This window comes from Hemicordylus capensis, chromosome 2 (assembly GCF_027244095.1).
Source record: "Hemicordylus capensis ecotype Gifberg chromosome 2, rHemCap1.1.pri, whole genome shotgun sequence".
Taxonomy (NCBI): domain Eukaryota; kingdom Metazoa; phylum Chordata; class Lepidosauria; order Squamata; family Cordylidae; genus Hemicordylus; species Hemicordylus capensis.
The window spans coordinates 131,355,156-131,380,000 of NC_069658.1; the positions used below are offsets into that span (position 1 = coordinate 131,355,156).

The window sequence follows — 24,845 nt, forward strand, 5'->3', positions numbered from 1 at the left end:
GTATGGATTGGACTTGGATCTGAACTTTCACTTAAGTATATTTAAATTTCTTATTTCCTAAGGGATAAAAAGTAAACTTTTAAACGTTGTGTTGACTGCGGCACTAAGCTTCTGTCAGCTGACAACCATGACTCTTGTTTACTCTGTTTGGGGGAAGAGCACAATACTTCTACATGTAAGATCTGCTTAACTTTCTCGCACCAAATGAGAAAAAACAGAATTCATCGACTGAGGGCAGCTCTTTATGATGAAGTGCTTCGCCCAGGTACTCCAATTCCAATACTCCCAAAACCTTCGACACTGGGAATGGTGTTGAAGTCAGTCTGAAGCACGATATTGAAACCAGTATCGAGGACTGCCACCGTGCAGTCTAAATCCTTGGCCCAGACTTCTATGTCTACTTCTGCCGATGCATTTAAGGCACCGAAGCCTCCTTTGGAGTTGAGCCACTGCAAGAAACATGCATTTCAACTTTGAAGCTCCAATGCAGCGGGAGCACCTCCACATAAGAAGCACTAGGGAAAGAGTTCAAAAACTTCTGCTGAGGCTACATCCCATGCTACTCCTTCAACGACACTTCAGTTGACCACCGGGCTCCTCAGACTCGTCCTGCGTCCCCTGATGTCCTAATTGTGGAGACTGATTTACGCCGAGATTTACCCTCGGCTTCAATGTCCAAGTCGACACTGACCCCTCAACACTGAGAATGCTCTGTTTCACCGGCAATGACGCTGAAGCAGACACCTTCGTTGACAACATGTACTTTTGCCAAGGCCTCCCATCCTTTGCCTGTTTTGTTCAGTATTGATGTCAAGGATGATGATTTGCAGGCTAGCCTGGAACCGGGCAATGTCCTCCTTTGAGTGCCACTTTCTATGGATTATTGGGCCATGGACTCAATACTGAAGACAATGGCATGTTTCTATCGATGCTGAAAACTCTGGGTGCGTCAGAGTTGTCGGCTTTCCAACCTTTTCAACCAACCACGAGTCAACTCTCAACACCACAGCCTACCAGCCCACACATCTGGAGGGCAGCCAGAGATTATGCGACCTTGCAAGGTTTACTTAATGAAGCAGCAGCAGGAGATGCTACATGCTTTCATTCCCCTGGTCTCCCTTCTGACTACCAGGATTACAAACTTTGGAAGGCTCAGTGTCGACTGTCCACATCGATGGTTCCAACGGCTACTCAAGTAACTCCTCCTCCAGAGTTGCTGATCCAGATTACATCGCTGCTCTCAACATCAGCTCAAGTCACCCCAGTACCTACTCTGGTTATGACTTCAATTTCAATGCAAATTACCTCTCCTATTCAAAAGATAGATACGATACCGAAGCATCAGGTCTCACTATTCTGTATCTCTACGCAAACTAGATGTACTTCAACCTTGACCTCCCAAGAGTCAGCCGACACAGAATACACTTGTTAACAATTCCTCCACCACTCAAACGATGCCAAAGAAGAAGGCTCCTGCCTCTACTGCACCTCACATCATGGTGTTGACGGACAATTCTGATTCTGATTCTTTGACTTAGACCACAACCTCGTCTGATCACCCTGAGGATCTGCCTCTCAAGGTGGTGCCTTCAGAAAAGCTTTCACCTAATGAAGAAATGTGCTCATATCATCACCAGATTTCTGAAATGGCATCAGCTCTAGGATTGGAGCTGAAGAAACAAGACCTTGATGTAGAGGACCCAGGTTATAAATTCCTCAGCTCTACGCCCATGACCCAATCAGTACACCTCCCCATATTACCAGTTATTTCTATGGCTACCAAGTCTGCATGGCAGACTTTATAAACTTCAGCCCCAACTTTGAAAAACCTGGAGAATCTATACAGAATCCAGGAGGATGAGAATGATTTCCTCTTAAAACATCCTTCCTCCATCCAGCACCACTCCAGGAGATAAAGAAGGGAGCAAGTTGGACATTTTGGGACGTAAAATATATTCAACATCTTGTCTGATGTTGAATCAGCAATTATACTGCCTGCTTTGCAAAGTACATGCACTCTCTTCGGAATGATCTTTTTGAACAACAGGCTGACCTTTCATTTGATGAGTTCCTGGCTAAATTTAATGATATAAATGCAAATGTCACACTATTCACATGCCAACAGTTGGCCAATGCTAAGCACTTAACAGAAATGGAATCCTGAACTTTGGCAGGGGCTATAACATTGAGAAGACATACCTGGCTGACGTCAACTGCACTTCTGCCTGACATGAAGGAGAGGTTTCAGAACCTGCATTTCGATGGGAAGGGTCTATTTTGCGAGACAACGGATGCCATTATGGAATCCATTGAAAAATCAAAGTCAACTGCAAAAACATTTTCAACACAGACTCAATCCTTTATGCCAAAATACTGCCAATATAATCGGCGGTAACATCTAAGTTACAAACAAACTGACAGGAGGGATTTCCATAAAGCTTATCAGTGTTTTGGGAGAAAACCTTTTAACCAGAAGCCTAGGGCTTCTCAAGCTCAACACACTAAACCTACTGACTCCAACAAGCAGCACCTTTGATCAAGTGGCCAATCCACTGATTCACTTTGTTCAAGAGTCTCAACCATTGGACTTACTCCAAAGCTCCATCTTAGCTGCCCCCAACATCAGTCTGACAAGTCATGCCTTCGCATGGCGCAACGTAACATCAGACTGATGGATACTTTGCATAGTCCAGACGGGCTATGCCATAGAGTTTAAGACTCTACCAGCGTTCAGCGGGATCAAGTGCACACCTGCATCCCTGTTATTGATGAACGAAGTTCAAACTCTCTTGAACAAGGGGCTGATATCACCCGGTGGACAGATCAGAGGTGGAGGTTTTACTCATGCTTCTTCCAAGTTTCCAAGCGAGATGGAGAACTGAGACCGTTAATGGACTTGCAATGGTTGAAACATCATGTGGACATGAGCAAGTTTCACATGGTGACGCTGCAGAGCATCCTTCTGCACAGGGAGGGATGGTTCACAACATTGGGTCTCTGGGATGCATACTTCCACATCAGGATCCAACCCAACTACAGACAATACCTGAGGTTCACAGTGGGTCATCACATCTTTCAATACAATGTCCTACCCTTTGGGTTGGCGACAACACCCTGTTCTTTTATGAAGTGCATAGCTGTCATCGTTGCTCACCTTCGGGTGCAAGGCATAACCATCTTTCTCTTTCTAGACGACTGGCTCTTGGCAAGCAGACAAAGAAGTGAGTTCACTTTGCAGGTCTCAGTAGTCCTGAATCTTCTTGAAGAACTGGGCATTCAGGTCAACTGGTTGAAGTCCAGGTTGGAGCCAACCACACGGATAGATTACATAGGGGCAGTCCTGGATGCACAGCTGCAAAGGGCATTTCTACCTGCGGGGTGCTTCCTCCGCATCAAAGTGCTAGTAGCATCATTCGTGGACCAACCCGCACAGAGAGCCCATGAAGTTCAAAAGCTGCTGGGACTCATGGCTTCATGCAACTCCACTGTGCGCTTCGCCAGGCTACATCTTCGGCACCTCCAGCTTTGGTTTCTCTCCACATTTCATCCAGATGTGGACAGTGCACAGAAGTTGCTGACGATCCCACCTCCAATACTTGTGTCCTTGGAATGATGGACAAAGCCAACCAACGTGCTTTCCAGGGTCCCCTTTCAGGTACCCCAACCAGCATCATGGCTGGTGACAGATGCATCCTTACGGGGCTGGGGAGTCCTTTGTGTGGCCCTGCAAGCTCAGGGTCTATGGTCTCTGAGCCAATGCCAGATTCACATCAACTTCTTGGAACTTCTGGTGGTGTTTCAGGCCCTCAAATCCTTTCAGGAATCTCTGACAGGGAAACATATCCACATCAGTCTAGACAATACTACAGCCATTGCCTACTTGAATCACCAGGGAGGAACAGTCTCCCACTCCCTCTGTATGCGCAGCCTCCAGATCGGGAACTGGACCATATTGAGACAGATAGGCCTAGACGGAATCCACATCAAAGTGGTGGACAACATCCTGGCGGACCATCTCAGCAGGTCCTCGCTCTTGGCAGACCATCTCAGCAGGTCCATTCATACCAACATGAATGGGAGGTCAACCTTCAGTACCTCCACACATTGTTTCAGACCTGGGGCACACCAGAAATTGACCTGTTCTCTACACTCATGAACAAGAAGTGCCTCCAGTACTGCTCAAGGGAAGGCATTGACTATGGCTCCAGAGGAGATGCTTTCCAGTTCAATTGGGGTCAAAAATTTCTATAATTTTTCCACCTTACCAATTGCTGAACAGGGTACTAGTGAAAATCCTTCAGGAATCTGTAGACTGCTTCTTGATTGCCCCATAGTGGTCCCAGCAGCCATGGTTTCAACAGGCACTCAGACTGTTAAGGGGTCACCACAGGCGTCTGCCTCAACACGAAGACCTTCTCCTGCAAGAAAATGGAAGCCTATGCCTTCCCGGCCTAAAGACCCTGAACTTGAACACATGGAGGATAGGCTCTTGACGAACGTTCTCCTAAACAACCAGAAGAAATCCACTCGAGTAAACTATAACAGCAAGTGGAGACGGTTCAGACTCTGTGCCCAGGAACACAGGTTCCTACCTCACGCTGCCACTTCGCGGGAAGTCTTGCTTTATCTCACATCTCTGAAATAACCTGGCTCTGAAGTAACCTGGCCAATGTCTCCATCAAGGTCCACCTGGCCGCCATTTCTGCCCACCATCCTGGATGGGATGGGATGGGAAAACCATCTTCTCTCACTCAGACTCAAAAAGATTCCTCAAGGGGTTAAAAAATCTTTACTTGCTGGTCCAACAGTCCACTAATCAATGGAGCCTCTCTCTCATTCTCTCAGCTTTGATGGAGTCTCCATTTGAACCCGTGGGTACGGCACCTCTTAAGTTGGTAACACTGAAAATGGCCTTTTTGCTAGCTAAAACGTTGGTTCGCTGTGTCAATGGATTAAATGCCCTACACATAGATATGCTTTATACTAAATTTCATGAGGATAAAGTAGTGCTACACATGGACCCTGAATTCAGACCTAATATAGTCACTGACTTCCAAATTAATAGTGACATTCTCTTATCTACCTTCTTCTGGAATTCCGTGATGCCTCTGGAGTGCTCTCTAATTCTGTGGACATCTGACGGGCTCTCCTTTTGTACTTGATGTTGACAAAGCCCTATAGCAAGACAAAGTGGCTCTTTGTGAGTTACAAAGGTACCATGAAAGGTTACCAAATCTCAAGACAGAGACTCTCCCACTGAATCCTGGAGTTGACCTTCTTAGCTTACAAACATCAAAAAGTGGACCCTCCTAAAACCATTTGGGCCCACTCTACTAGAGCTTATGCTACTGCTGCTGCCCATATGGCAGGAATCAGGCTCAGGGACATATGCACTACAGCCACCTGGTCCTTTGAGCATACTTTTGTCAAGCATTATGCTTTGGACCTTCGCTCTGCAGCTCAGGCCAACTTTGGGAGGGGTGTGCTGGAAAAGATCTTACCTTAAGCATACTACACCCGCCTCCAGACTGACAACTCGTTAGTCACCCATTCATATGGCTGCAATGGATCACAATCCAGATAAACAGGTTGCTTACCTGTAACCAATGATCTGGTAGTGATCCACTGCAGTCATAAGACCCTCCCACCAGCTCCAGTGCATTATGCAAAGTGACAACATGTATGTTTGCAGAGTGAGGGAAAGCACTACTTACTTTGTGGAGATGTACACTGCTGCAATACGACGTTGGGGTCTCAGTGTCCGTCCTCCAAGAACTGAGGTGAAAACGCTAGCCCGCCCAAACTTAAAAGATGCACCACATGCAAGAGGCGGGGCTAGGCACTTTGAGGAGCTCGTCAATTCTGCCCGAATGGTCCTGCACAGGCACAGAACCCATTCTTATGACTGCAGCGAATCACTACCAGATAAATGGTTACAGGTAAGCAATTTGTTTTTATTTTGAAATCTTAAAGATTTGAAGTACTTCTAATATGAATGATGTTGTTCTCGCCTAATGAAATGAAAATGGAGAGCATGAATCAAAGAGTACTGCATTAATAAGCCAATCATACCAAAAGGTTTGAAGAGGCTCTGTACCAAGGAGGGTTGTCAGTAAAACTTGAGGCTTGTCAGTAAAATTGGATACTTAATTGCTGCTGCCCATGAGAGCTAATGAGAGAATTATAAACTGGTCCGGTTCTTTAATGTATGTGAGTGTTCATAACTGTTGAAGTATTGCTGAAAATGTTCTGAGTTGTTTTTGAAATAACAAAACCAACAACCTGTTCTGGATGGAGTTGCGCTCTCTCTCTAAAAGATCAAGTTCTCAGTCTGGGAGTGCTCATCAATCTAGCTCTGTCACTGAATACCTATTTGGCATCTATAGCATGGACTGCCTTGCAGTTGCTGTGGTCTCTCTTGGACAGAGAGAGCCTAGCCATGGTTCTCTGTGCTCTGGTAGCATCTTAAATAGAATATTTCAGTGTGTTGTGGGTGGGACTGGCTTTGAAGACTGTTTGGAAAGTACAATTAGTGCAGAATACGGCCACTAGGCTGCTAACTGTAACCCATAAATGGGAGCATATCTCACCAGTGTTGAAATAGCTCCACTGTATTCTGGTCCATTTCTGATCGATTTCCAGGCCCTGCATGGTTAGGATCTAGGTATCTGGCAGACCTCCTCCACTACACCAGCCTGACAATACACTGCAGTCATTGTTGGAAGCTCTGTTCTGGCTGTGAGTGGCAACTAGGGAGAGGGCTTTTTTTGGCTGTAGTTGCCCATCTATAAAATGCTCTCTGCAGGAAGGTTCACCTGATTGATGCCTGTTCTGATACCATTTTGGCAAAAAAGGCAAAATCCTTTTGCTATTGGAATTATATACTGAGATTAATATTCAGTATACTGGTAAACTTTATGAGCTGCCCTGAGAAAAGTTATATGTTGAAAGGGTGTGCGCGCGCGCACGCACACACCCTATCTATTTATTTATCTATCTATCCATCCCCTTGTTCATTTGAGTCAACTAGCACCATGTGACTGTTTTTGCATTTTTTCTTGGATTGCTGTTGACTTGCATGAAGATAGTAATTCTCAAGAAGGTTTTGTTGTTAGCAAGTCTAATGTTCAGCTTTTATAAACAGACAGAACACAACTCTCTTCAATAGTGTATTTCAAAAATAGATGGATTTAAAATAGTGGGTTTTTATCACCCTGCTGAATTGTATTGCTTTTGTGGACTTGTAATGAGTTATTCAAAAATGGAAAGATTTTAGCTCTTGAACATGGGGGAAAATATGTTTCTATCGTTACCATACATTATCTCATAATACAGACAACATGGACATTTTTTGTGCTGTTTCATTAAAATAAAAAGTGGTTTGAAATGTCAGAAACATTTCAAAAGTTCATCTGTGTAGGTTATGGATTTTGCAGATCAAGACAAAAAGGGATACTTTATGGATGAAGAATAATTTAGAATGTATAAAAATTAGAAAATTCAGAATTTCAGAATATTTTAGTATGATTAAAATAAACTATCCTCAGAATACATTCCTAAATACATATCTAGGACTGGTTTATATCTCCTTTCTGGTACAGACATTGAAGCACCAAAAATCAGCTGCCCTGATAACATTGAGACTACTACTCTTGAACATCAGAACTCTGCAAATATTAGCTGGGAGGTTCCAGATGCAAATGATAATTCTGGAGATGAGGTAAACAAAAACCAGTATGTTTTAATTTGAAGAAAATTTTTATTAGGGCCAATTCATATGTTATGAATTACTAAAGCATTACTAGAGCAGTAGAAACAATCACTCCTAAGCGTCCTCTCTGACCTGATTCAAAATTAGTCCGGTGGTATTTGGAAGAATTACAGGGGCTGAAGCAGCAAGGTAGACAACTAGAGTGCAAATGGAGAAAGACTTGACTCGGACAGGTTACAACATAGATCACATTTGAAAAATCTATGCTCTGACAGTACGTGCTGCAAAGAAGCAATTCTTTTCTGCCCACATTGCCTCCACAAATTCATGTCCAGCAGAGGTGTTTAGGGTTGTGAGAGGGCTAATATGAGCCCCCTCCCCCTTGAATCCAAATTTGGAATAATCAAGTTAACTGCTGTTAATGATTTTGATTATTTTTTCGCGGCAAAATCTCTTGTATTCGGGCTAAACTGGATTCTACAATTAGGTCAGAGTCTGTTATGGAGGTATCCAGCAACTCCTCTTATGCGGGCAGACAGGATCACTTCCAGTTTGTGACTCCTGGGGATGTGGACAAGCTGTTTCAGACTGTGTGTCCTGCCACATGTTCTCTTGACCCTTGCCCAACTTGGCTTATTTTATCTAACAATCACATTATTGGAGAGTGTCTGGTAAACATCATAAATGCTTCTCCGAGGGAGGGTAGGATGCCTCCTTGTCTTAAGGAGGCCATAATTAGACCATTCTTGAAAAAAACCTACATTGGACAGAGTTAGGCAACTACCGTCTCTAATCTCCCATGGTTGAGCAAGGTGATTGAGAGGGTGGTGGCCTCTCAGCTCCAGACAATCCTGGAGCTGAGGAAACCGATTAGAGATGTGCATGAATTGTTTCAGCGCCTCTAATTTGAGGCGCCAAAAATATTTGTGTTTCCTCAGCTGAAACTTTTTTTTGGTGGAGGAGCAAGCACTTTAAACGGAGGGAGGCTGGTCTTACCTTTGCGCTATACATGCCAAACATCCCCGCGCTGCTCCAGAGCTTCCTGTTGCTGAATACTCAAGATGGCATCTGCACACATGAAGATGCCACTTACATGATGATGATGCTGGGAACAGGGAGTTTCCTGTTCTCAAACAGGAAGCTCCTGCACAGCATCTCTGCTAAGAACAGAGCAGAGGGGATGTGTAGCATGGATAGTGCCATGCTTTGGCAGCAGCACAACCAAGAGGCAGGTAAGACCTTTAGAGATGTGCACTTCATGCACATCCCTAAAACTGCACATCTAGTCACATTTCAAACTGGCTTTCGAGCAGGCTCTGGGGTTGAGACTGACTTGTTTGGCCTGGTGGATGATCTCCAATTAGATATTGACAGAGGGAATGTGACTCTGCTTGATCCTTTTGGATCTCTCGGCGGCTTTCAATATCACCAACCATGGTATCCTTTTGGGTTGCCAGAGGGACGTGGAATTAGGTGGCACTGTTTTACAGTGGTTCCGTTCCTACCTCTCTGGTAGGTTCCAGATGGTGTCACTTGGAGAGTTGCTCTGCAAAGCCAGAGTTACTGTACGGAGTTCCACAAGGCTCTATACTGTCTCCTGTGCTCTTAAACATCTACATGAAACCACTGGGAGAGATCATCAGGAGTTTTGGTGCAGGGTGTTATCAATATGCTGATGACACCCAAATCTTTTGCTCCTTTTCAACTTCATCAGGAAATGGCATAACTTCCCTAAATGCCTGTCAGGAGGCAGTAATGGGCTGGATGAGGAATAACAAACTGAAGTTGAAACCAAATTAGATAGAAGTACTGATTGTGAGTGGTCAAAACCTGAGAGATGGTTTAGATTTACCTGTTCTGGATGGGGGTTAAACTCCCCCTGAAAGATCAGGTATGTAGCTTGGGAGTGCTCCTGCATCCAAAACTATCTCTGGTTTCTCAAGTTGAGGTAGTAGCCAGGAGTGTGTTTTCTCAGCTTCAGCTGATAAGTTAGCTACGTCCATTTCTAGAGGTAAATAACCTTAAAACAGTAAGACATATGGTGGTAACCTACAGCCTTGACTACTGTAATGCACTCTACATGTGTCTGTCCTTGTATATTGTCTGGAAACTATAATTGGTACAGAATGCGACAGCCAGGTTGGTCTCTGGGACATCCCATAACACCAATTCTGAAAGAATTGTACTGGCTGCCGATATGTTTCCAAGCAAAATACAAAGTGCTGGTCATTTTCTACAAAGCCCTGAATGGCTTCAGTCCAGGGTATTTAAGAGTGCACCTTTTTGGTACTGAACCCTGCCACCTATTACAATAATCTGGAGAGGTCCGGTTACGGTTGCTGCCAGCTCGTCTGGTGGCAACTCGGGTCCGGGCCCTCTCTGTGGCTGCCCCAGGGCTTTGGAATGCACTCCCTGTCAAAATAAGAACTTCTTCATCTCTGATTGCTTTTTAAAAGACCCTTAAGACACACCTTTCCCCCAGGCTTTTAATTAAAATTAATTTTAAACTGTTTAATTGTTTTATTCAATGAAATTGTTTTAATTGTTGTACTATGTTAATTGTTTTTAATTCATGAAACTAATTTAACTGTTTTTATTTTCATATTGTAGTTTGGATTGTGTACCCCGCCTAGAGATGTATATATGATAAATAAATAACAAAGCAATGGGCATGGAGTCATTGATCATGCATAAAGTACTATATAAATATGAAGTACAGGTGGATCTGCTATATGTGGCCTGACATCTGCGATCCCGCGGTCAGGCAATTGACACCCAATCTCGGTATTCATGGGGGAAATGGGTTAAAAACTGTGTACCCGCAGTTCCTAGGTGGCTGGAAATTATCTCCAAGTTCATTTCTGGCCACCATTTTGATTAAAGGAGCCATTTTGTGGATCATTTGTTGGTGGGGGGGAAGAGAAATTTTCCCATGATTTTTCATGGGGAAATGGCAGATTTGGCATTTGTGTGGGGGCATTGCTGGACAGCTGGAGACTCACGGAGCATGGTATGACACATTATTTCAATTCTTCAACTTGGTCTCTGTCTTCTACACATATGGGCTATGCGCCTGCGCAGAGACCTCATCAGAATCTAACAAGCTCGATTTATTCTGCTTTGGGCTATATGCGGCTGCGCCACTCCTCATCCCCTCAGTCTTTTTTCGTCCACACTTCAGCGAATATCGTGGAGTCTTCAGCTCAGCAACGAGTAGGATCATACTATTCCTTGTTGGGTTTTCTCCTGTTTTCTCCTTTCCTGGATTCTTTTTTATTTGTGAATTTATTTGAGGGGTTCCATCTCTAGACCTATTTGCTTCCCAGGACAATACACAGTGTGCCCTCTACTGCTCCAGGGGAGGAGAGGTTGATGGTTCTCTGGAGGATGCCTTTGTCCGGTCTTGGATGGGCCTTCTTCTATATGTGTTCCCTCCGTTTCCTCTCCTTCCAAAGGTATTGCACAAACTGAGGGTGGATTGGGCCAGGGCAATCCTGGTGGCCGAGGAGGCCCTGGTTTTCGACCCTGAAGCACATGGCGCTGGACTGGCGATTTCTACCTGTCCTGTCAAACCTGTTGTCTCAGGAACAGGGATGGGTGCTACACCTGGGTGTTCGGTCCCTCTGCTTGACTGCATGGCAGGTCCTGCCGACTTCCCTTTGAGACTGAAGAAGGTTTTGGTGGCTGCTAGGAAGCAAACCACAAGAAAGTTGTATGACTACAAATGGACTCGCTTCATGTCCTTTGCTTCCCTAAATGGGTTTGATGTATTTAATCCATCTGTACAAGACATTTGTACCTATCTATTGTCCCTTAAGGAGTCTGGGTTGAAACTGGCTTCCCTTAAGGTATATTCGGCTGCCATTGTGGCATGTTCTCCATCTGACAGGCCTTCTTGGTTTAAAAACCCCGTGGTTAAAAGTTTCCTGAAGGGTCTGACACGCTTGTTCCCAGACAATCCGGTCATATTGCTGACCTGGGACCTATCCGTGGTATTGGCTGGCCTTCTATGGCCGCCCTTTGAGCCTTTGGCATCTATTGACTCTTGACCTGGAAGGTCGCCTTTTTGGTGGCCATCACCTCCACCAGGAGGGTGAGTGAGTTGAGGGCCCAGAGGGCCGACCAACCGTACCTGCAGTTCCATAAAGACAAGGTCGTACTCGGGATGGATGTCAAATTCTTTCCAAAGGTGGTGTCCATGTTCCACCGCTCGTCCCCAGTCCCCACTCACTTTGCCCATGTTTTTTCCAAATCCTTCATCGGATGCAGAGAAATGGCATGTACGAAGGGCCCTTTCGTTCTGTGTTCAGAGATCTACTGAGTGGAGGAAGTCTCCCTCCTTGTTTGTTCTATACAATGGGCCACGTAAAGGGCTCCAAGTCTCGGCCCAATCTATGACCAGGTGGATAGTCTCCACTATTGAACTATGTTATCAGTTGGCCCATAAGCAGTTGCCTGCTACTCTGCAGGCACACTCTGCAGAGTAGCAGGTCCGTGGCGGTCTCTGTGGCCTTTGATTGTGCGGTTCCGTTGGACACTATATGCCAGGCAGCTACTTGGGCTTCACCCCATTCATTCCTTCAGCATTATGCTATTGATGTTAGAGCACGTAATGATGCTGTATTTGGCAGGTGTGTCCTGCAATCTATTTTCAACTGATTTCGCTTGTCCTGAAATAAATTATTTCTGGCTGTTTACATGTTGCCTCTGTTTCTTCCCTCCTCCTTGGGTGCTTGCTTGTTATGCACCTATATGTGTGCATAACAAAGACAGAGACCACATCGATGAACTACAGGTTACTCACCTGTAACGCTGGTTCTTCTAATGGTCATCTGTACTTCTACATGCCCTCCTGTCCTCCCCGCGGGGTTCACTGAAGCTGGACTCTATGACTGAGGGGAAGAGGAGTGGCACAGCCACATATAGCGGCTGGGGGCAGAGTTCCCACCCAAAGCAGGAGAAATCGACCTTGTGAGATTCTGACGAGGTCTTTGCGCAAGCTCATAGCCCATATGTGTAGAAGTCCAGATGACCACTAGAAGAACCAACATTACAGGTGAGTAACCTGTAGTTATTTCCATTTTTTTTTTGCCATTTTCCACCTTTCCCCCCAGGAACCTAACACCACTACCCCATTCTCAATGCCTCAGTGCCTTGTTATCCGCGGTTCCCTTACCCACTGTTGTAGCAGAGAATGAAACCCCCATGGGTAACGAGGTTCATCTGTATTATTGTTATGTCCTGGCTTCAGCTTCAACATTTATTATGTCCTAAATATATTATCACCTGATTTGTTATGTTAAACATGTACACACACACACACACACACACACACACACCCCTCTGCCTCTAACATATTATTTTTCCACACTGTATCTCAAATGTTTTTCAAGCAGCCAAGTAGTTGAACTGAAATATTTGCCTGGGGCAGGGATGTGCTTTAATTGTTATCCTGAAACAAATTCATAGCTTTATGTGGAAAGAAATTTTATTGGAATACTCAATAAAGCAGTAAAACATATGTACCCGCTCACATACTTCCTGGGTATAATCGCCTGAAAAACATTAATCACAACTTTGAAATTGCTGAACTTGCCTAATATTGCCTTAGCATCTATCCATTGTTATTTATTATTTATTATTTATTATTAAAACTTTTATACCGCCCTTCCAAAAGGCTCAGGGAGGTTTACATTAAAACACCATTAAAATCAATTAGCAATAGCAATAGCACTTACATTTATATACCGCTTTATAGCTGGAGCTCTCTAAGCGGTTTACAATGATTTAGCATATTGCCCCCAACATTCTGGGTACTCATTTTACCGACCTCGGAAGGATGGAAGGCTGAGTCAACCTTGAGCCCCTGGTCAGGATCGAACTTGTAACCTTCTGGTTACAGGGCGGTAGTTTTTCCACTGCACCACCAGGGGCTCAAAACAAAAATTATAAAACATAAAACAATAATTAACAATTAAAAACATCATAAAACAACGATTAAATATTCAGAACTATTTAAAAACAAGTTTTAAAAAGCTGAAAAAGCCTGGTTGAAGAGGTGTGTTTTCAGGTGTTTTCTGAAAATTGCGAGAGATGGGGAGGATCGTATCTCAGCAGGGAGCCCATTCCACAATCTCGGGGCAGCAGCCGAGAAGGCCCGTCTCTGTGTAGCCACCAAACGAGTTGGTGGCAACTGGAGACGGACCTCCTCAAGTGACCTCAATGGCCGGTGGGGCTCATAGCGAAGAAGATGCTCTCTTAAATACCCAGGGCCTAAGACGTTTAGGGCTTTATAAGTTATAACTAGCACTTTGTATTTTGCCCGGAAACCTATTGGCAGCCAGTGTAACTCCATCAACAAAGGAGTAATGTGGTCTCTCCAAGATGACCCAGAGACCAACCTGGCTGCTGCATTCTGAACCAACTGAAGTTTCCGGACTACGTACAAAGGCAGCCCCACGTAGAGCGCATTACAGAAGTCCAGTCTGGAGGTTACCAACAAATGTACCACTGTTTTGAGGTCATTGATCTTGAGAAACGGGCGCAGCTGGAGTATCAGCCGGAGCTGATAGAAAGCACCCCTGGCCACCGCCTCAACTTGAGAAACCAAGGAGAGACATTGATCCAGAAGTACTCCCAAACTGCGAACCTGTTCATTTTGGGGAAGTGTGACCCCGTCTAGAACAGGCAGATCAATGTCGTCTCTAGAGTTCCGACCCCGCACAATAAGTACCTCCGTCTTATCTGGGTTCAGCTTCAGTTTATTCTCCCTCATCCAGCCCATTACTGCTTCCAGGCAGGCATTTAGGGAGGATATGCCAGCTCCTGAAGAAGTTGATATGGAGAAGTAGATCTGGGTGTCATCAGCGTACTGGTAACACCCAGCTCCAAATCCTCTGATGATCTCTCCCAGCGGTTTCATGTAGATGTTAAAAAGCATTGGAGAGAGTATGGAGCCTTGAGGGACACCATACTTAAGCTCAGATTTTGAAGAGCAACAATCTCCAGTCGACACCATCTGGAATCTGTCCGAGAGGTAGGAGCGGAACCACTGTAAAACAGTGCCTCCCACCCCCAACCCCCTCAGACGTTCCAGAAGGATACTATGGTCGATAGTATCGAAAGCCGCTGAGAGATCCAAGAGGACCAACAGAGTCACACTTCCTCTGCCCATTGCCAATTGGAGATCATCCATCAGGCCGACCAAGGCAGTCTCCACCCCATAGCCCGCCCGGAAGCCAGTTTGAAATGGGTCTAGATAATCAGTTTCCTCCAAGACCGCCTGGAGCTGAGAGGCCACCACCCTCTCAATTACCTTGCCCAGCCATGGGAGGTTGGAAACTGGCCTATAATTGCTCAACTCTGAGGGATCTAATGCAGGCTTCTTTAGAAGAGGTCTAATAATTGCCTCCTTAAGACAAGGAGGCATCCTGCCCTCCCTCAGAGAAGCATTTATGATTTCTACCAGGCCGCTTACAACAGCCTCCCTGCTAGATAGAACAAGCCATGTTGGACAAGGATCAAGAGGACAAGTGGTAGGCCTCACTGCTCCAAGCAGCTTGTCCACATCATCAGGAGTCACAAACTGAAATTGATCCAGTTGAATCATATAAGAGGAGTTGTTGGGCACCTCCAGTTCAGACATCAAATTAATTGTGGAGTCTCCATCTAGGTCGGCCCGAATCCGAGATATTTTTTCTGCGAAAAATTCATTAAACACACCACAGCGGGTAACTTCAAGGGAGAGGGAGCAGATACTAGTCCCCTCACAACCCTGAACAACTCTACCGGACATGAACTTGCAGAGGCAATACGGGCAGAAAAGAACCGCTTCTTTGCTGCATGTATCGCCTGAGCATAGATCTTTAAATGTGCTCCATGTCGTAATCTGTCGGACTCGAGTCGAGTTTTTCTCCACTTGCGCTCCAGTCACCTACCTTGCCGCTTCAGCTTGCCACATAGATCTTCCGTATACCAAGGGGCCAATTTTGAAGCAGGTCGGAGGGGACACTTAGGAGCAATTGTGTCTACTGCCCTGGTGAGCAAGTTGTTCCAGTTCTCAACCAGGGCATCAACAGGATCACCAGCAGAGCCAACATTAAATCCCTCCAAGGCATCTTGGAATCCTACCGGATCCAGTAACCTCTTCGGGCAGACCATTCTAATAGGCCCCTCGCCCCTGCGGAGGTGGGAAGTGGTTGTAAGTCCAACCTTAACCAGATGGTGGTCTGTCCATGACAACGGGGAAATCGTAGGAGTCCCCACCCACGGAAAACCACCCTGATCAGAATAAAAGACCAAATCAAGCGTGTGACGTGCAATATGCATCGATCCAGAGACCGCTTGGGATAGGCCCATAGTCGTCATGGCCGCTATGAATTCCTGAGCTGCCCCGGACAAATTGGTCCCAAAATGAACATTGAAGTCCCCCAGCACCAAAAGTCTGGGAGACTCCAACGCAAGTTCCGCAACCAAGTTCGTGAGCTCAGTAAGGGATTCCGCTGGGCAGCGGGGTGATCGGTACACCAACAGAAGTCCCAATCTATCCCTGGTCCCCAAACTCAAGTACACACATTCGATATGGTCCGATACCCTAACAGGGACCCTGGCAAGGGAGATGTTATCCTTATAGACCACAGCCACTCCACCTCCCCGCCCACGTCCCCTCACCTGCTCCTCTACAGAATATCCTGGCGGGAGAAGCTGGGACCAAACTGGACCACTAGCCTCCCCCAACCAAGTCTCAGTAATACACATCAGGTCGGCCCCTTCATCCATGATCAAATCATGGATGAGTTCAGGTTTATTTTGGACCGACCTGGCATTGCAGAGGAACAAGGTAAGGTTATATGGGATGTTGGCAGTGCTCCCCGAGGTCAAAGAGCTGGCAGGACAGCCGGGAAGGGGGACAGCTATTAGATTTCTGACCACCCTTCCCCTGGAGCAGCCGGCTGACCTGCCAGCGTTTCTTCTTCTATTCCCCACCACCACAGGAATAGCTGCCCCACCTTCAACAAAGGCACTCCCTGGCTCCCCATCTCCAGACAAACCCACACACATTACAGCTTCAACCCAACCTCAGCACAACTTAAAACTGATTGAACAGAAGCCCCACTATTGAATGCCTCCCTCTATACAAATGGTTTGACAAAGTGTCCAGCCCTCAGCTTCGTTTCTCCCCCGAAGTGGGTTATGAATGAAACTGTGCTGGACATCTTGACTAGCATTGCGCATGTGCAGCTGTGTGAATTCCAGATGACCGCTGCTTTGTTACATGAGCAGAGGAAGGGGCAGTTTTGCCAATCTTCCCTTCCCTCTGTGCATCCCCAAATTTTATTTAATGTATTTATTTTACTTTTACAATAATATGTAAATTTTGTTAGGAGGTTAAAAAAAATAACCCTAATCCAAGAGATGTTCAGGCTGGCTTTGCCTGTCTTTAAAAGAGTCTAGGAAGAAAACAGTGTTCACCACTGAAGCTATGAGTAGCCTAGGAAGGAGCTAGGGAGGAGGCACAGCTGCAGCATCCTACCCTCATGAAAGTGTGCACAGGGCATCCTGACACCCCAAGAAAGGCTTCCTGTATGGAGACTCTAAAGCACTCCTGAGACTTCCAAAAGAAGGCAGCTGTGGATCTGCCCGTCCTAGCACATTCCTGCATTCCTGACCTGGCATTCCAGCCACTCAGTCTCTCTTCCCAGATCTTTCAAAGCTTCAGAGTAAACAAGCCAAAATCCCTAAAATCCACACTGCACTTCTAAGATAATCCCATCTTCCTGTCTAGCTCTTCTCAAACACCATTGTTCTATTGTTTCCCATTGAAGACCATTCCCATTAATTTTTAACCTTGAGGGGCACTGATTTAGTTCCTTTTTACCCTATAAAATAGCCAGCCAACAAGTCTCAATCTGTGCAGCCTCTGTTTGATCCTAGAGGTTGTTTTCCCTTTCCCATTATTTCCCTTTCCCCCTTTCCATTTCCCTGTTCCCTTTTTCCATCATTGCACCTCCAGCTTCATCACAGAGAACCTGGCTTCCTTCACCTTCAGGTCAGACAGGTTGTACAGGGAAAACCTCTCCTTTTTCTGCTTCCGAGAATTTTCCTCATTCCTCCCCAATTTTCCTTTCCAGAACAGCCCTGCTGGATCAGGCCTAAGGCTTTTCTAGTCTAGCATCCTGTTCCACACAATGGCCCACCAGATGCCTGAGAACTCCATAGGCAAGAGGTGAGGGCATGCCCTCTCTCCTGCTGTTGCTCCTTCCAACTAGTATTTAGAGGCATATTGCCTCTGAGGCTGGAGGTAGCCTATAGCCACCAGACCCGGGACTCTTCTCACATTACACGCAGCAACAGTTTTGCAACATGTCCACTAAGTGTACTTCCGTACTGCCTGTGACCAAACATCACTTGCAGTGAGGTGCCGTACATATTTCTGATGCTCTGTTTTGGGTGTTATTGCTGCACTGCAGCACTAGAACATTGCATCTGTGTTGCAGGAAAGTAGCAATATTTTTCCGTTGTAGGAGGGTTGCATCAATGTTGCCCCAGTGTAAGTGGCATGGTGTAGACGTTTCATGGGGGGGGGGAATCTGTCCATATTGCCCCTTGCTGTTTCAATTTTGTTTGTGCCTTTTTATTTTATCTTTCTTTAATTTCTTTAATTTATCTTTCTTTAATTAAAACAGTAACTGATGTCCTTTGAGTGGTCATGCAGTCACATAACACTCCCTCCTCCCCATATAGAACCATACCATATTTTGCATTTAATTATTCCTAGCATATACTTTAAGTCTGGTCTTCGAATTCAATATTTAGTGGCTGATATGTCTCTAAAATTTTTGTCTTTGCTACAGGTGTCAATTCAGGTTACTCCAGTTTTTATACCACCTTACCTTTTTCCAATTGGAGAAGTTGGTATCACATATACTGCAGCTGACAAATCTGGAAACCAGGCAAGCTGTACTTTCAGCATCAGGGTTATTGGTGAGTGCTACAGAGAAGTGATTGATTGATTGATTCATTGAATTTATATACCGCCTAGTATAAAAATCTCTAGGCGGTGTACAGAATTAAAACATAAAACATAACACATTTAAAATTCATAAAAAGATAAAATCATAATAGATAAACACATTAGTAGCACATTAAAAATTGAGTCTCAGTTGACGGCCTGGGAAAACAGGTACATCTTCAGGGTCTTCCTAAAAGCAAACAGAGAAGGAGATGCTCTTATTTCAGTAGGGAGCATGTTCCAAAGCCCCCGGGGCAGCCACAGAAAAGGCCCGGTCCCAAGTTGCCACCAAATCAATTTGCGGCATCTGTAACTGGACCTCTCCAGATGATCTTACTAGACAACAAGGTTCACAACAGATAAGGCGTCTCTTAAATACCCTGGACCTAAGCTGTTAAGCCCTGCTGACTTGGCAAAGAGGCACCTTTTAACATGGTGATTCTCTTTATTTAGCAGGTGGAGAGTAACTGGCCCTATCCACCTCCAGTGCAATACCTTCAATGACTGTTGCTGGTGTTGATCTTATGTTTCTTTTAGATTGTGAGCCCTTTGGGGACAGGGATCCATCTTATTTATTTATTATTTTTCTGTGTAAACCGCCCTGAGACATTTTTGGAAGGGCGGTATAGAAATTGAATTATTATTATTATTATTATTGGCTTTATAGATAATAACTAGTACTTTGTATTTCGTTCAGAAACATATCGGCAGCCAGTGCAGTTCTTTTAAAATTGGTGTTATATGGTCCTTTCAGGTAAACCCAGCGACCAGTCTGGCTGCCACATTCTGTACCAATTGTAGTTTCCAAACTACGTACAAAGGCAGCCCCACGTAGAGTACATTACAGTAGTCAGGTTACCAGCATATGTACGTACCACCATTTTAAGGTCACTAGTCTCCAAGAATGGACATATCTGGTGTATCAGCCGAAGCTGATAAAAAGCACCCCTGGCCACAGCCTCAGCTTGAGAGATCAGGGAGAGTTTGGGATCTAGGAGCACTCCCAGAACCTGATCTTTTAGGGGGAGTGTACCCCATCCAGAACAGGGAGATCTAAAACATCTCTTGAATCCCGACCCCCTACAGACAGTACCTCCATCTTGTTTGGATTTAACTTCAGTCTGTTATCCCTCATCCAGCCCAATATCACCTCCAGGCAGGCATTAAGGGGGTTCATGCCATTCCCTGATGAAGTTGGTATAGAGAAATAGATCTGGGTGTCATCCACATATTGATAGCATCCCAGACCAAACTTCCTGACAATCTCTCCCAGCGGTTTTTTATAGATGTTAAACAGCATTGGAGACAGTATGGAGCCTTGTGGAACCCCACACTTTAGCTCTCGTTTTTCAGAGCAATAGTCTCCAAGTGACACCATCTGGAATCTGCCAGAGAGGTAGGAACAGAACCACTGTAAAACAGTGCCACCCAATCCCACCTCCTTCAGGCGACCCAGCAGGATACCATGGTCAATGCTATCGAAAGCCACTGAGAGATCCAAAGGATCAGCAAAGTCACACTCCCTCTGTTGATTGCCAAATGGAGATCATCTATCAGGCCGACCAAGGCAGTCTCAACCCCATATGTGTATAACCCTCAAGTTATACACATCTTTTTAGCATCACTCTAGCATCACCTTTAGTAGCTGAATTAATGGCCAAAAGACAGTTCATTTTAAAAAGGGGGATTGTGGGGGGTTACTGCAAGATTTCTGAAGATTCTTGGGCTTGTGCTTTTCTGAGTCTCCAAGTGAGACATTTTCACAATTGTGGCATAGCTTACCTCTTTGAAGTTATGTCTTAAATCGGTGAAAAGGTGGTAAAGTTGCTAGCCTGAATCTAGCAAACCCTCCTGTCTTCTTAACAACCATGTAGCCTTGAAGGAATTTATTATTATTATTATTATTATTATTATTTCTTGTTTACACAGTCAGACAGGTGTTATTGACTGGTTTGTTTTATCCAGACATCGAGTCCTTCCCAAGGACCTGGGATGGCTGAATTTTATTGTCAATGGTTATAGATATCGTCGTAGAATATAGGCTGTTCCCAGTAAAGCTACTTTTTGTAATTGGCTGATGGTGATTTCTGTGACCCCTATGGTGTTGAGGTGCTCTTCAAGGTCTTTTGGAACTGCACCCAGGGCGCCAATTACCACTGGGATTATTTTGGTCTTTTTCTGCCACAGCCTTTCAGTTTCAATTTGTAGATCTTTGTATTTGGTGATTTTTTCTATTTCTTTTTCTTCTATTCTGCTATCCCCTGGAATTGCTATGTCGATTATTTTGACTTGTTTTTCTTCTCGACGACAGTGATATCTGGTGTATTGTGTGGCAGATGTTTGTCTGTTTGTAGTCAGAAGTCCCATAATATTTTTACATCTTCATTTTCTACCACTTTTTCAATTTTATGGTCCCACCAATTCTTGGTTACAGGTAGCTTGTATTTTTTGCAGATGTTCCAGTGTGTCATCCCTGCTACCTTGTCATGCCTTTGTTTGTAGTCAGTCTGTGCGATCTTCTTACAACAGCTGATCAGGTGGTCCACTGTTTCATCTGCTTCTTTACAAAGGCGGCACTTGCTGTTTGTTGTGGATTTTTCGACTTTGGCTCTTATTGCATTTGTTCTTAGTGCCTGTTCTTGTGCAGCCAGTATTAAACCCTCTGTTTCTTTCTTCAAGTTGCCATTCTTAAGCCATTACCAGGTCTTGGTGATGTCTGATTTTCCACTTATATTGGGTAAATATTGACCATGCAGGGCCTTGTTTCTCCATTTTTCTGCTCGGTTCTTGACTTGTTCTTTCTTGTAGGCCTGTTTTGTTTCATTGGTGTTGAATATTTTCGCGTTCTTGACCATTTGAAGTGCATCTTCTTCACTGTCCCTTATATATTCTTCAAGGCCTCTTTTCTCCTCCTCTGCTGTTTGATGGACTTGCAGCATTCCTCTTCCACCTGAGCTGCAAGGGAGGTAGATCCTATCGACATCACTGCGGGGGTGCAGAGCATGATTGATGGTCATGATTTTCCTGGTCTTATGATCTATTATTATTATTATTATTATTATTATTATTATTATTTGCAATTTGATCCTCTCTGGTCTCATTTTCCCCTCTCTACCCCACATTCCCAGAATGAGAATCCTGCTTGTTCCAGCAGGCTTGCACAGTGAGAGCCCATAGTTGAGTATTCTCGAACACCCCCTCCCCCTAAATTGCAGCCACTGGAGATTTCAGTGCATAGGGAGAGGGCATTTAACCTCATTCTCCATTCTGTAGCCCAGTGAAAATGCTTCTCCTATCCCACAGTTACTATTTGTCTTGGGAGGGAAGCTGACATTGACACCAATAGCAGCAGTGTGGGGCATTTTTGTCAGGACTGCAGCATAGGGGTAAAATAATAGTAATAACTTTAATTAATGTTTAGGTTAAAAAATTCTACCCTTCCAGTACCATTCCTGATCATCATCGCTGCCGCCACCTTCACCACCCCACATTCATTTTCAAAAACTAAAGACACAAAGACCAATGACATGATTAAAACCATTTCTGGTTTGGCCCTGAAGCCTTGGAGAGCTTCAGGACCAATACTAGACTAGCAGGACCAATGGTTTTACTCAACAAAAGCCGGTTGATATGAAGGGGACACATTTGACAAAATTGTTGAGACTGACAAAGCTTTTAGAGCAAAAAATGAAAGATGCACTTCACCTCTGAACCTCCCCTTTTTAAGGTAGGAGCTTTAAGGGAGGAGTTCATAGCAACATAATAATGCCAGTGAAAACAAGCCTATCTTCTCCACAGTAAGAAGATACTGCCTCTCTCTTCCTCCATTCCTGTGGAGACTGGAAATAATGCTGTAAGGGACATTTGGGGCACAACTTGCAAGACTTAATTGATGAGCCCCAGGAGATAGCAATGGGACATAGCAGAGGATGTAGTTTCCTGGGTATGTTGAGCCCCAGTTGTTATATATGGGAGGGATTCTGGCAGTATTCCAGCGGCATGTGCTTTGGCAGAGAAGGCCTACTATTAAAAGCACTTCTCTGATTCTTATCAAGTGAACAGTCTTATTGGATACACATGTCTGAAGTTAAGAGCTCACATCAGTGAACTTGCACCCTCTGTTAACTTCATGGAGCTTCTGCCTTTGCACATATGCTTAGGATCTTCTGCTGTAGTCTGTGTAGTGTCTGGCAATTGAGAGCAAGAGGGGGACAGCTGAACATCTGCTTTTGTTGAAAATGTAGTGCTAGCTCCTCAATTTTTTATTGCTTTCTTTAACATAATGTATAAATATCTATGTTGCGTTTATTGACAGGAAATCATTTTCTTCCTGTCCTAATGACACACAAGTCGACTGGGAATGTTTATCTTTAACTTGTATGTCATTTCTGAGTTTGTCTTGATAAGCTTGATTACATTTTGCTGTTTTCTTGTGATCAAATTTCATCCTGTGTCTTCAAATTCTTTAGACATTGAACCCCCAGTTATTGATCAATGCAGATCTCCACCTCCCATTCAGGTAGCTGAGGAGGAGTACCGAGTAGCATGGGAGGAGCCACAGTTTTCAGATAACTCAGGTGAGTCACTTTGACTGGATATATATGGAAGAAAAGTTTTGGCCTTTATTTTCACACTCACTAGCATGGATGTTATTATAAATAAATATTTGTAAATGTGTAGAATTAACATATTTACAACATTAAACCAATTAATTAACCAATGTCCCCAATTAGGATGATAAAATAGGAAACTCCATTGTTCTAGAAATGTTTAACACATGCAGGAGAACCTCGTTACTCGTGGGGGTTCCATGCCTCGCTTACCACAGCGAGTAACGAGGCATTGCAGCAATGGGGAAAGTGGGGTTAGGTTCCATGGTGGAGGGGGAAAGCAAAAAAATGACAGCAAAATGGCAAAACACAGCTATGCTCCATGAGGGTCTGCATATGTCCAGGAATACCCCCATGTGTCCAGGAATACCCCCAAAATGAGTAAAGTCCCCTGAACCCCCCCCCCTTTTTTAGAAATGAGCCACAAAGTGGCTGCTCCTGGGCTCTTTTAGACAAAATGGCAACCGGAAGTGAACTCTGAGGTCACTTTCGGCTTTCTAGGAAGTGCGGATACATGGGTTTTAACTCTTCCATATCAGCAAATACTGGAAATGGGTGTCTCTTAGACAACCTGTGGATGTGCGGAACCGCAAATATTAGCGGCTCCGCAAATAATGAGGTCTTACTGTAATTTTAACATAATTTTCCATATTGTTCATTCATTCAACAAATAAGCAAACACACACACACACATATCTATATTTTGTATGTTTTTAAACTTTTATCTTTTACTGCACACTAAAGAAGCTCATTGAAAAAGCTTTGCAGTGTGGAAATGTGTATTTCATCGCCCTTATACAATTTTATATATATACTCAGTTTTTCTACTCAGATCACACTACAATAGCAGAGGATTATGGCCTATAAACACATTTTGGAAAAGTAGAAAATGTCTGCCTTGCTGTCCTTGTGAACAAAAAATGGCAGGATTGACTGGAGCATATTAAGGCTGGAATGCACAGAAAGCCCAGTTGATTCCAGAAATATCTTGGAATGTGCCATAGGCAGGAATGTCCCAAGATATTGTGGCATTGGAGGTGAGGCCTTCCCTTGTACCCTTTGTGGGTGCCATCCCCTTTCAGAACTGATCCTTGAAAACTTTGAAAGTGTCTCAACAAGGAGGGAGGGAGATTGCCAGGAGCGTCCTCTGATCTCCTTGTGCTTCTTGCAAGCTTTGCAAAGCAAGGAATGTGAGGAGACGCACTCCTTGCAAAGTTTGAAAGGATCAGCTCAGTCCTAGAGCTGTTCTGATGGTAGTGATAGAGGCTTACAGTACCTGCTGCCTTGCTGGCAACTCAATAAGCTGCCCTGAGGCAGTCTCCTCACCCTGCCTCATGAAAGGACCAGCCCTAGCCATAGATTTCATTGAGATGACTGAAACCAGAATAAGTGGTTTGCAAAGTTTGCTTCAGGAATCTAAAGTGCAGAACGGTTCTGGTTCTGTCTTTACAGACTGGTGGGACTTCAGATTTGTACAGCAGGAGAACTGAAATGGTATCTGCTTCACTTCTTT

At 44.6% G+C, this 24,845-nt stretch overlaps 1 protein-coding gene across 7 annotated transcripts in view; it reads left to right on the forward strand.

The window, feature by feature from the left end:
* Window positions 1-24,845, forward strand: part of SVEP1 (sushi, von Willebrand factor type A, EGF and pentraxin domain containing 1) — a 249,175-nt gene that overhangs the window by 65,235 nt on the left and 159,095 nt on the right. For all 7 annotated transcript variants that reach the window (XR_008316279.1, XM_053296616.1, XM_053296613.1 and 4 more), the window contains 3 exons: window positions 7,602-7,720; window positions 18,565-18,694; window positions 23,192-23,299. Coding sequence is in view for 6 of the 7 variants with exons in the window: in XM_053296616.1 (XP_053152591.1) it covers window positions 7,602-7,720; window positions 18,565-18,694; window positions 23,192-23,299 (357 nt within the window). In the remaining variant the exon portion in view is untranslated. The remainder of the gene's footprint in view (window positions 1-7,601; window positions 7,721-18,564; window positions 18,695-23,191; window positions 23,300-24,845) is intronic.